General features: G+C 39.1%; 1 protein-coding gene across 1 annotated transcript in view; it reads left to right on the top strand.

Moving 5' to 3' along the window:
- The window catches only part of MICU2 (mitochondrial calcium uptake 2), a 146268-nt gene that overhangs the window by 107128 nt on the left and 25428 nt on the right, over positions 1–13712 (top strand). The window contains exons 3-6 of the mRNA XM_082014218.1: positions 1856–1887; positions 1999–2074; positions 7133–7180; positions 11294–11376. Of these exons, the coding sequence (XP_081870344.1) occupies positions 1856–1887; positions 1999–2074; positions 7133–7180; positions 11294–11376 (239 nt within the window). The remainder of the gene's footprint in view (positions 1–1855; positions 1888–1998; positions 2075–7132; positions 7181–11293; positions 11377–13712) is intronic.

The raw sequence follows: 13712 nt of genomic DNA on the forward strand, positions 1-13712 counted from the left end.
TTATAAAATGTGACGCCCATCTACAAGAAGGGCCAGAAGGAGGATCCAGGGAACTACAGGTCTGTCAGCCTGACCTTGGTGTGGGGAAAGGTTATGGAGCAGGTTTGTCTTGAGTGCCATCCTGTGGAACGTACAGGACAACCAGGCTGTTTGTATCAGGCCTATTCACCATGGGTTTATGAAAGGCAGGTCCTGCTTGACCAACGTGATCTGCTTCTATGACCAGGTGACCCGCTTAGTGGATGAGGGAAAGGCTGTGGATGTTGTCTGCCTGGACTTTGGTAAAGCTTTTGACAGTGTTTCCCCCAGCATTCTCCTGGAGAAACTGCCTGCTCATGGCTTGGATGGGTGTACACTTCACTGGGTAAAAATCGGGCTGGATGGACAGGTGCAAAGTGTTGTGGTGAATGAAGTTAAATCCGGTTCGCGGCCAGTCACAACTGGTGTTCCACAGGGCTCAGTAGTGGGGCCAGTTCTCATTAATATCTTCATCAATGATCTGGATGAGGGGATCGAGTGCACCCTCAGTAAGTTTGTAGATGACACCAAGTTGGGTGGGAATGTTGATCTGCTGGAGGGCAAGAAGGCTCTACAGAGGGATCTGGACAGGCTGGATCGATGGGCTGAGTCCAACTGTATGAGGTTCAACAAGGGCAAGTGCCAGTTCCTGCACTTGGGTCACAATGACCCCATGCAATGCCACAGGCTTGGGGAAGAGTATCTGGAGAGCTGCCTGGTGGAAAAGGACCTGGGGGGTGTTGGTCGACAGCCGTCTGAATATGAGCCGGCAGTGTGCCCAGGTGGCCAAGAAGACCAACAGCGTCCTGGCCTGTATCAGAAATAGTGTGGCCAGCAGGAGTAGGGAAGTGATTGTGCCCCTGTACTCAGCACTGGTGAGGTCGCACCTCGAATACTGTGTTCGGTTTTGGGCCCCTCACTCCAAGAAGGGCATTGAAGTGCTGGAGCGTGTCCAGAGAAAGACAGTGAAGCTGCTGAGGGGTCTGCAGAACAAGCCTTACAAGGAGCGGCTAAGGGAACTGGGGTTGTTTAGCTTGGAGAAAAGGAGGCTGAGGGGAGACCTTACTGCTCTCTGCAGCTACCTGACAGGAGGTTGTAGCAAGGTGGTTGTTGGTCTCTTCTCCCCAGTAACAAGCAATAGGACAAGAGGAAGCGGCCTCAAGTTGCACCAGGGGAGGTTTCGATTCAATATAAGGAAAACTTACTTCACCAAAAGGGTTGTCAAGCTTTGGAACAGGCTGCCTAGGGAAGTGGTTGAGTCACCATCCCTGCAGGTATTTAAAAGACATGTAGACGTGGTGCTTAGGGACATGGTTTAGTGTCTTGGCAGCGTTAGGTTTATGGTTGGACTTGATGATCTTAGAGGTCTTTTCCAACCTTAATGATTCTATGATTCTTTGATTTTCATTCTTTTTTCTCCTTTTTAGTATTTGTTAGCTTTTGCATACTCAACATGCACTTGAAGGGTTATTATGTGTCCATGCAAATCCCTTTTTAAATAATATAGTTGTTTCTTGCTGTATAATCTTGCTTTAGACTCTGTACTACATTTGTAGTTCACAGTATGCAAAAATCACACTAGTAAGTCAGTCATAGGCACCGAAGTGGTCTATGGTTTCATCTAGGTTGCAAGAACATTTGAACAGACTGCTCATATTATTTTTAAATGTTGTCCTTTCTTGATCGTTGTGGGAATTAGAAACAAACTGCCTGCTGCAAAATACTCTGTTTCATATTACTTAGCATTTTCCCTTAAAACTCTGAAGAAATGCCACAGAACCTGATCAAAGTTTAAAGTCAGTTTGTTATTGAATGATGATGATTTTTTTTATTATAGGTAAAGCCTCAGCCAAGAAACTCACAAAAAAGGTAAGCAAAATGTTCCTTTTGCTCTTCAAAAAACTTTCATTCTTTGTTACCCAACTGAATAGACTTTTCTTTCAAAACTGGCTTTATATTTTCTTGTTTGTGTCTTTAAAGGAGGTAGATGCTGCACTGCTATGTGTTGCCAAAGCTAAACCAGGACCAACCTTTTTTAGAGAGCTTGGTGATAAAGGTAACAAGCACTTTTGATATCGAAAAGTACATCTTTCTTTTTATCTCATTTTATGGTATGAATTGAATGTATTTTTAAAGGTTTCATGGATTTGACTTCATCCCCCTCTAGCCAGTAGCTGCCTCCTTGGCAAATCTCTCAGCTATGCAAGAGAAAGTAAAGAGGCAGGGCTGGGAGTTGAAAGCCTTCTGAGGTGCAGGAGGAGATGTGAAAGAAATCAGAAGGCCTATTTGGAGAAGAGAAAGGGGCTAAACTTGAGTACAAAATGGACTTTTAAAACTACTTGTTAATAAGCTGCTGTTTCACTGTATAACTTAAATGCATGGAAACTAAGAATAAAAATAATTATGTAAAGTGACATCCCTGATTCCAAGAGCAACTGAACTTATTTCCCCCTCTTCAGGAGCTCGGTGACCCTTCACAGCACCAATGTGCTTCAGTTTCTTTTCACCCAGCATTTCCACCTTATATCGGGCTACATAAAGAGAAAATTCTGAGAGCTGGGATATTGTTTGTATAACAACAGGGAATTAAAGAACAACAAATAAATACATCATTAGCATAAATTAATTGAAAGGAGACAACAAACAAGGATCAAGGAAACCAAAGAGATGAGTAATTAACCATTTCACCAGTAACAAAGACTGAAATCCCCAAACTAATGAGAAAGACCAACAGTGTCTGTTCAGAAACCTTCTGTATCACTGAGTTCGGCCTGAATCCTTTATCCCATGGATGTTCCTGGAAAATAAAGCAGCCTTTGCACTGCTGCAATTCCTTGGCAGGCATGAGCCACTCTCTCTCCATGCACAGCAGATCCCCGGGCATGGCTGGCAGCTTGTGCAAGAGAGCAGACCTCAAGCTCAGCCTGCAGCATTTTGCCTGCCCTTTGGCCTCATGGCATAGTCCGTGTGCGGTTCATTTCTTCCGTCCTTGTGCAGATGTGGAGGGGTCTTCAGCTGGGTACCTTGCTTGTCAGTCCACTCCTGCAAGCCCCAGCATACCCCAGCAGCCCTGAAAGATCTCTGAACAAGTTGAACAATTTTTTCCTATCCCAGAGAAGGCTGGATTTTGTATTGAATAGCCATTCCCACCTCTTCAAATTACCAATCATCATGCGCCTTCCCAGGACTGGGTTTAAAGGATTCCCAGTCTTTAATTCTTGGCTATTTTTTTTCTCTGTCCCTGCTTTCCCTAGTGCCTTTCTTTTTTTAGTGATTGACACCTCAAGTCCCCAAAGCACTCTGCCTGGGAAAGCTGGGAATCCACCAACAGAAAGTGAAAACATGCACATCAGCACAGCTTCCTTTTACTGCACCTCTCCCAGCTGACTGCTTGGCAGAAAGTGGGCTCGATGATATGCTCAGCCTGGCATCTTTTGCATTCTGGACAAGGCATTGATCTCCCCGTGCTTAGGACTGGGTCTGTATACTCTGTCCTTCAAAGGTCAGGTAGGAGTTTGAGATGATGCAGGAACATTCAGTGCAGTCATCCATAGGCCTCCACAACACATGGAGTTTTCACAGGTTTTGGTCATGATGCCTCTTTAGTGACTTTGATGCTTTTGCTTTGAGATGCATTAGTATTATATTTTTAAATGTAAATATTTATGTATTAAAAGCTGCTTTTACAAGTACCAGAATAATGAATCTACACTTCTTCCACTGTTTAGCTGAGATTATTCTAACTACCTTCAAATTGTTATTTAAATATCAAGTAGAGAGAAAACTGTCATCAGTCCAGTTTGTAACACATAACGCTAGGGAATTCTGCCTTCTAGTGGGCAGTTTTTAAATTCATGTTTTTTTGTGGGTATACTTATGATTTATTCAGCAACAAGAATATTGTACTGTCAGCATTTGCTATAAAGTTTGAAGGTAGAGATTTCCAGGGAGGACTAGGGAAGGTTCATTTAATGTTAGAAAATGACGGTATTTTGCCAATGCTAACTGCAAACACTTGGCTGCAAGTATGCTGAGTCATTCAGCAGTATGTGAAGCTTTTATCTTTTAAATTTTGCTTGGACATGAATATAATGTTCTGTGATTATTATTCTTTTAAATTTCTTGCATTGCATCTTTTACTTTGAGTAACTTCATAATGATTACCGCAGAAAAAAAAGATTACCAAAATATTTAATCTACTTTATGGTAAATAAAGGTCATTCACTACAGTTAGTAAAAGGACAATAAAATTAAAAGAAGAATTTATATGGAAATGAGTCCACAAGTTAAAAAATCTTATCTCAAATTATTTTAGTATAATCAGTCTGCCTGAAAATGTCCTACAGGCTGTGGCTTTGCTTTAAGGCACTGAGACAGGTTTTAAAGAACAGTCAAGAAAATTTTACATATTTTTATTATATTTACCTTTTTACCTATTTCACTATAGTGACTTTTCAAACAGCTTGTGATAAGATGATGAAAACAGAGTCTGTGTCTCTTCTCTCCCATTTCTTGCAAGGCTCTCCTTTCCAACCCTCTGCAATTTTAGTGCATAGAGCCATCAGGAGTCTCCCTTGAGCCGATAACCAGAGTGTTGTCTTTAAATTGATCTTTTCTTTACATCCTACCATCTCCATAGAAATTTTGCAGATTCTTTCTGCAAAATTTTATAAAGTACAATGTTCCATGTCTACCCATATAGCTAAAACTCTCCAGGTCCTCAGCATTTTGTATCTCAATTATTATGACTTTTTTTTTCTCTGACTTTAACAAAATAATCTTCCAGGTTGGTATCATAGAATCATAGAATCGTGTAAGCTGGAAAAGACCTTTAAGATGATCGAGTCCAACCGTAAACCTAACACTGCCAACTCCACCACTAAACCATGTCCCTAAGCACCACATCTACACGTCTCTTAAATACCTGCAGGGATGGTGACTCAACCACTTCCCTGGGCAGCCTGTTCCAATGCTTGACAACTCTTTCGGTGAAGAAATTTCTCCTAACATCAAATCCAAACCTCCCCTGGCACAACTTGAGGCCATCTCCTCATGGCCTATCACTTGTTACTGGGGAAAAAAAGGCCAACACCTACCTCACTACAACCTCATTTCAAGTAGTTGCAGAGAGCAATAAGGTCTCCCCTCAGCCTCCTTTTCTCCAGAGTAAAATACCCTTTAAATTGCTTTGATAAAGATGTTTTTCTTACATCGCTCCTTTGAGTGTGTCATCTCTTCTTTTGTATCCCAACACTGGGCTCTCCTTGTTCTATCTGGCATAAGCTGCTTGTCTTCACCTTACAGCTCTTCCCTGGACTATCCCTGTGCAGCGCATCTCCAGACAGCCGAGAGGCAGACTCCCACTTCTCCTTGCCAGTGATGCTGGCCTTCATAACTTGCTGATTAAATTTTCAGGCAGAGGTCTTTGTGCTGATACCGTTGCAGTCCACAGTTGGGAGGTGTATTTTATACAGAGTTGAAAAGTTACCTCCTTGTTTTACTTTATATTCTTCCTTTAACCACCCTCTTTCTGTGACACACACAAAATTAGGGAGCAGGAATCCTGATCACTGCCTGTCACACTATTTTCTTAATTTCTTTTCCTTCCCTATTTGTTTCTAGCCATTTTTTTATCTTGTCTTATACTTAGACATATAAGCTAAAATAATGGGGTAGGAGTTCTTTCTGTTTGGTTTCAAATTTGTAGAAATCCTGGACTTGTTGTCTAGGAACACAATTCCAAGTTTTACAGCAATGCAAATAATAATTTACATTCTTGCAATGGCAGTAACCCTAAAACTTGTAAGCAAAACTAAATCTTTGAGTTTAAAGTATTTTTTATTTCCACAGTTTATCGTATGACTGTAGTACTTGTGCTGACTTACACATGATGCATGCAGGGTAATAGGATTACTAGCCCTATTTTGATGGAGAGGAAAGCTGAGATATGGAACCAGAGTGAGTTGGCAACAAGATCAGCATTAGACCTGTCTTTAGCTAAGACTTGTTCTCAGATTTTCAGACTCTTGCATTCAGCAATTTAATATTTCTAAACTCTGGTACTTAAAACTTAAGTTGTTAAGTCACTATCTGAGGTCAAATACAAATGCTGTTAGCTCTGCATAGTAATTTATCAGAAGTTATTGTTTATCTCTGAAGCTTAAGTAGATTCCTTATCTATCAATTAACTAAATATAAATTACAAAAAATAGTTTATCTTTGCACAGATAGGCATGTTTGAACTTCATTTTTTGGAGCAACTTCAGCATTATACAACGTTTAGCTCACAAGTTAAAAGTAGCCCAGTTATTTTGAAAAGTGATTTATAAAAAAGCCCTTTACTTTTTTTTTTCCCCCCCAAACATTATTGCAGGGCAGATGGTTCAGATTCTGTCGTTTAACCACCCTGGTTATGCACTATCTTTAGCTCATACGCTCTATTTTGACGCTATCACATCTTTGTGTTTGTTCAGGCTTTTCACTTAAAGTGGTATTTCAAAGGAAAACACTGGAATTTTCCTTCAAAAGGGGGGAAAATACTTTCACCTTGTAGAAAGGACATGTTCCTATTTAAAAAAAAAAAAAAAAAAGAAGCCTCCTCTTGGCGTGCTGCCCAGCAGTGCTATCAGCACAATCTAGCAGCTTGGCAGCTTTGCGTGTTGCCATGTTCCCCTTGAGAATTAGAGGGAAGCTATTCTCCGCCTTCACAAGCCTGCCAAGGGATGGAGGACTTTGATCCTTCAGGGTAACGTTAGAGTAGTTCTCCTCCCAGGTACTAAATGTGACAAAGCGCATTTAATTTATTTGCCTTTTAAATAAACATTGAATGTTTTCAGTGAGAATCCAAAGATTTAGGGTAGGCCTTTTATTAATACCAAATAAACCTTACTTTCTTGATTAGACATGAACATTGATGAGTCTCTGGATAGGGAATTTTACCTTCAGAGCACTAAAAACAGAAGTAAAAACTTTATTAAATAGTAATGTGGCTTACTTTAATAACCTATTTAATACGATGTTAAACTACATTTTTTATATTTATAAGATTTGATCTTTCAAGTCTTGCTATAAGTAATTTTTCCTTGCAAGTCATTTTTTAACTCTTTTATTTCAGGGTTGATATCTTATGCAGAGTACCTATTTTTGCTGACAATCCTTACGAGTAAGTATTATATTTTTAAAATACATATGCATAAATACTCAGCTACTAACAGCTTTCCAGGAACTTCTTCTGATATTTTTTAACTTCTAAATTTCTACGTTATAGTAAAACATAAAGAACTATTGTATATAGAGTGATAAGGCATTAATATAAATGGATATAACTTTAATTGATTGCAACTTACTTCCATAGTGTCATCACTGGTCCATAGCAGTACTTCAAAAATCATGATAATCCCTGCACCATGAGATCAGTAAAGTCTTTCAAGAGACTTTGAGAGAGGAGAGATATTGGTTACAGGACCACATAATAAGGGGAAGAAGAACAGTGGGGGAAGATAAATAATTTGTCTTCTGGGTGGTAGTTTTAGTCATTTTGGACAATGAGATGTTAATGTTATTGCCCATGCAGTGGTGTAAAAAGCTGTTGTGGTGTCTGAAAGGTTGTTGCCTGTTATTCATGTGTTCAGATATGCAATGGATGATATACATAAGCAGCAGACTTCTGCAGTGTCTTTTTGTTTGACTTTTTAATCCTTTTTTTTTTCTCTGTTCCTTTTGACTTTATTTCCTCTAAGTATTTTGCATGTATTTCTGCCCTCTCCTTTGCTCCCTTTGTTTTTCTCTATCAGACAGTCTTTTTAAAAACTTTTTTGTTTTGTACTTGCATTATCTGCAAACAGCAGGCATTTTTTGATTGTGCCTTGGAAGTGATCTTGGATTTTCTCAGTTTCCTCACCCATACTTACACTATGCCATGCTTGCCACCTCCCTGTGCAGTTCTGATGAAGTGTAGGTGATGCTGGAAAATACCGAGATTTGAGATAAGATGTGTGCGATGAGGATTACGCAGTGAGACCCATAGACCAGTAGTGAAGTAATTCACATGCGTGTCCATGTAATAGTCCGCATGCAGTCTTGCTTGACTGACTTGTACAGGTCTAACATTTTAAGCAAGGGACAAAACCAGGCATAGTAGATCTCATGGTATCAGTGGATGGGGAAAGGTGAGAAGGAATCAGTCATTCTTATCCCAATAGATTGTAGATGCTTGAGCCTCATCACTTCCATGGCTGCAAGGTCCATAGCAAGGGCTTAAACAAACTGACAAATTTTCCTTCCTCTAGAAATACACTCCGTCATGGTAGTGTTGGTCTCCAGAGTCCAGTCTTCACAGACAATGTCTGTCGGTAGACACCTCTCACACAGTTTAGGTAGGCCTTTTACAGCTTACATCATTTCTCAGCAGAACTGCATTGGTTTCTACTAGGAACTTCAACTAGTACACAATATTACGTAGTATATGCATATTAATATAACCTATTTACCATACAAATGTTTGTTTCACCAGTAGTGACTGTCCAGTGCTACACACAAGATTGAACATGAGTTCAAGTGCTTTTTAAAATCAGAAATAAGCGTCTAGCCCAGTTAGAAAGCCAATTTAAAAATATTTATGGCAACTCAAAGAAGAGGGATTTTTTTTTTTAAAAGCACAACCACATTATAACTTCAGAAGAATAGCTTGCTTAAAGTTGCAGAAATATGTGCCAAAGATTCTATTTCCTTAAAAATCTGTGGCAGCTGAAAGTAAATTCATGCTGATTTATTGGCTGAAACAATTAGAAAATTGAGGCAGTATCAGAGCAAGTTGTTCCACTTCTCCAGATAATCAAGTAACATTATTTTTTACAGAATTTATATAGGAATGTATTGAACTGCAAAAACAAAGGCACCTTTTGATGCAGGATAAAAATGCAGTGCTAACATCGCTGTTTTGGTTGCACAGAGGGTTATCATACCGATCAGTTTGAAAGCAAATGTCAACAAGTGTTAGTGCCTCTATCTTTGCCTAACAAGTATCCCATGTCAGTCAGCCCCCAGTTACACAACATGTCTCTCTCACTAGTGAGAATTAACGTGAAATTTCTTAAAGCAGCCATTAATATTTAAATATCTTCTTCTAAGTCACCAACAGAGCAATAGGGAAACAGGGAAAGAGTGACCATGTTTCCAGAGTCCCAGCTGCCCGTCATACAAAAGCACCATCTGTAACAACACTGAACTTGAAAATGTAATTCTTTGGCAGACAAAGGCTTTATTTTGCCCCCTGTGATCTCCTTTTCTCTTTCTGTATGCCTTGTATCATTGTTATCTTTTTTTTTCCAGTGCTGTACTGAATTTCATTTCCAGCAATTGGTTAATGGAGCTTCTGGTGAAGGAGCCCAGGAACTGAAATTGTCACCTTGACTCAAAGCTTCGTTTCCATTAGCCAGTCACACAGCTTGGTCAATGTAGGAATGGTTGCAGGGGAAGCACCTAAGTCTACCTGCACTCACAGCTAAGATGAAGCTCTTCTGTTCAGATTTTGGAATTTTGCCTGATTCTAATTAAATACAAATCTATCTGAGGTAGTCTTTGAACTATGCTTATTTTACGAACACATACCTTTGGGGTTACATCATATCAGATAAGTATGTCATCTCTGAACAGTATAAGCAGCTTTAGGTCCTATATTTTCAGTAACAGCTCTCTTATCTGAAAATTGCAACACAGATGGTATGAATTACTATTAAATGCATCAATTACTTTTATTCTCTAAATGTGTTATAGGATAGGCTTTTTCTTGCTTTTGTACTAGTAATGCAAATTTAGTGTGTGGCATTTCCATGGAAAGGAACCCAGTTTTGATTATTACAACCCAGTTGCTGGGGAGGACCTCTGCTATGCAGTTGCAACAGTATTTATAAAATATCCCTGCATCACCAGGTTGCTCCACAGAGAACATTAGTTGGCTGCTGAAGATGTAGTTATTACTAAAATGTAAAAATAGTACTGTCTTTAACCGTCTTGTTATGGCTTAAAAAGAACGGGATATTTCTTTAATTTGTTCCCTTTGCAGAAAGATCCTCTAAATATAAAGCAAGACTTAAAACTTTACAGGATGGAGCTGGAAGAATATATTTCCAAAAGAAAAACTTTGAAGGCATTGGAGTTTTTTAGAGATACTGCTTCACTGCCCTCATGAGTCCAACATTGTTCTTGGAAACATGAATATATTCTAGAGACGTTAAGTCAGTGGCTTTCATATTAATGCCTGACTTGACTGGGTTGTGGAATTAATTCACCTGCTCCAAAAATCACTGGAATAAGTTCTTGCTACTGCAGTGAACTGTAACTACATTTCAGCAGCACGCTGCTCCTGTGTGGGCTTGCTAATGAGCGAGGCCACCTCCTGTAAGCAAAGTAAGATCAGGAAATTGTGGGAAGGAGCTCAAAACACACTGTGTTTTTATAGCGCCTGCAAGACTCAGAACTCATTACATTTTTTGTGTTGAAAAGAAACATCCACTCGGTGAAGGAAATGCAGGGTAAAATTGTTCAAAATTCCTGAAAAAATCAGCTTGATGGCAGTCATACAAAACGTGCTTTTGTCCAAAAAGGCCAGAAAGAGTGGCATATTACTTCTCAGTAACATTTGAGTACATTGTTTAGAGAGGGAGGAGAAGGGAAGGAAAAAAAGGCCTGGGGCTAACACAGCGGGAGCAGGAGCCGAGCGAGGTGGCCGCGATTACAACATCAGTCTGTTTGCTAGGGAAGACCAGGGAAGACTCCAAATCCTGGCATACAGTAATGCGTGCAAGGAGTACCTGAGGAGTACACTAGCTCTTTCATGCCATTTGGGAGTAATTACTGATTTCTCAAGGCACTTTCCAGTCTTCTCACCTGAAAAAGAGCTCTAATAAACAAGGCAGAGCTAGACTTCAGAAGTGACATGGGATTATGGAGACAGTTATAGCGAATATCTAAGACCAGGACAGTAAGACATACAATCATTTTCACAATCATTGGGATCAGATGGACATTCATGGCTGTACTTAGGCACTGCTGGCATTTCGTGCTTTGCCATTGCATTAACTATCCCTTGAAATGGTAGTAAAAAGGTGTTTAAAAAGTTTGCTTATATTGGAGGAATTACATATGGTTTACTGGAAATGTCATGTACATGCATAACAATGGAGAATTGAACCATGGGCAGTATTCCTTTTGCATTAAATAATTAAGTACGTGTGTGTGTGTGTTTACAATAAAGTTCTTTCGCAATTTGTTGCAGAACCCCAGACTGGATTTCAAATTGCCTTTAAAATGTTGGATACAGATGGCAACGAGCAAGTTGAAAAGAAAGAATTTTTTAAGGTATGTGTGTTTATATGCGTATTAATTCCAACGCATTTAAATAGTTCCATGGGTTATATTTGCTAAATGAAGATTCATTAAAATCTCCAAGCCTGTTTTTCAGTCCAATCTATGATCACATACTTACTACTTTATATGAAAGGAGCATATACCAAAGCATTGCTATAGAAGTACTTCGTAAATCTGAATCCACTTTTATAAATGTCACCTTTGACTTGTGTCTAAAGATCTGTTACTAGGAAGGTAGTTGGTGTACATCCCTTAATCCCATGAACTAATTTAAATAATCATCAGGAAAAGTCTTTTATTTTCTAAATATTTTGAATAATTTTTAAAATTTGCCATCCTCTCTTGTTTTTTATTAGTTTTGTTTGCTATTACACAGGGTTTTTAGCAATTCACACTTTGGAGAGTAACAGCAGTTTTTCCCATGTTTTGTATAAAATATGGGGGAGACAGGCAGATGCTTTCAAAATGAAGAAAATCTTGCTCTGATGTTTTAAAGAAGAATAGGCTTCATTATATCACTTATTCAACTTTTAAGTATTTAACAGGAGGCTGGTAACTAAATACTTGTTGTCAAAACTCAAATGTAAAGTTAACAAACATAGTTTTTAATAGACTCCGTCAGCCTAATTCAGATCCTTCATTCACATTGGAGGTAACTAGAGAGACCGTTTTACAAAAAACTGAAATGGCTACTACAAAGCAAATTATTTCCTGTCACTAGGATAAAGTTAAAGATGATCATTAATGCAAGAACTCTAGAGAACCAAAACTAAGAATGTAAGACTTTAGGTAAGAATCTAAAACTTAAAGATGCACCTGTTGATAGAGAAGTTACCAAAAATTTATTTGCATGTACTTTCATAGCCTTAAACTCTGAATTAATGATACTATAGCTGTTAGCTTGTGCTTTGCACTGATAGCCATTTTTTCAGTGAATTCTCTTAGCAAGATTACAATTGGTGAGTTGTACTTAAATATATTTAAAAATATTTTTAAAATACTTTTTGACTTAGTAGTACTATTTGAAAATAATACTTGAAATTAGACCATTTCCCAAGACAATGTTCCCAGAAGCCCCTAACTGAGCCTGCAGATACCCTGCCCTCATTTGTAGCTGAGGAAAATCTTTTAAGCTTGAAGAATTTGCTCTGTTAAAATTTAATTATTCTGCTGATTAAAAAAAAAAATCAAATTCTAACAAAAGCCTTTATTTTTAACCTACGAAACCTGGTACAATTCGAGTGAATTTTTATCAGAGTAGCAGTACCCTGATCACTGAAACATGTCTGTATCCTGGTTTCGGCTGGGGTAGAGCTAGTTTTCTTCCTAATAGCTGCTGTAGTGCTGTTTTTGGATTTAGTATGAGAATAATGTTGATAACACACTGATGTTTTTAGTTGTTCCTAAGTAGTGCTTATAGGAGGTCAAGGACTTTTCAGCTTCCCATGCTCTGCCAGCGGGGAGGTGCACAAGAATCTGGGAGGGGGCATAGGATCGGACACTGAAGGAGGGTGAGATCCAGGATTTCCCAGTAGCTTCAGTGCCCTTTGCTAATATATATGAATGAATGTTTAGGAAAGGAGTTCTTGCATGCAATTCCATGTTTTGAAGGAGAGAGGTGCTCCGTACCTTTTCCATTTCTGTGCACATTTTCCTCCTTTCTGGTAGGAGTTAAAAGTCAGTCCCTTCCCAAGAACAAGACTCTTTGTTCTCTCTCCTCCCTATTTCTTTATATTCAAGTCAGTCTGTTTTTAATTTCTGCTTCATCCATGTTTCAGTGGTAAACATTCACAATACAAGAGACATTTCAGTATTGGGGCCCAGAATCACAGCAATCTGTATTTTGAGGTAGACACCTGCATGGATTTGTTGCTTTGCCCTGCAACTCTAGGGTGAAGAAGATGTAGTAGAAATGGCATATTCATAGATGTTAGTTGCCATCCTTTAATCAGCCCCTGCCAGAGGGCAAAGAATTGTTTCTCAGAGCCATATTATCTGCATCTTTTTGAGGACAGTACGATACTTCTGTGTGCTCTGCAGTTCCAAGACATGAGACTTGGTGAGGGGGGTTTCCAGACATGTGCACATAATAACCCATGCACATTAATCTGAGACCTCCCATCAAGAATAAGGCTACCAAAGATCCCGAAATCCCCAGCAAGTGAGGAATTTCCCTAACTCTGTCCTGATGAAAGATTTCTAAGTAGAATCAGTGACAGTTTGAAACTATTGGAATGGAGGTAGGGTAACTGTGATGGCACATGCAAGAGCTATGTGATTTAGACTGTCTAAATAGACTGTCGTTATACACTTGTCCTGGACAGTAG

This window comes from Phaethon aethereus (assembly GCF_964289735.1).
Source record: "Phaethon aethereus genome assembly, chromosome: 1".
NCBI lineage: Eukaryota > Metazoa > Chordata > Aves > Phaethontiformes > Phaethontidae > Phaethon > Phaethon aethereus.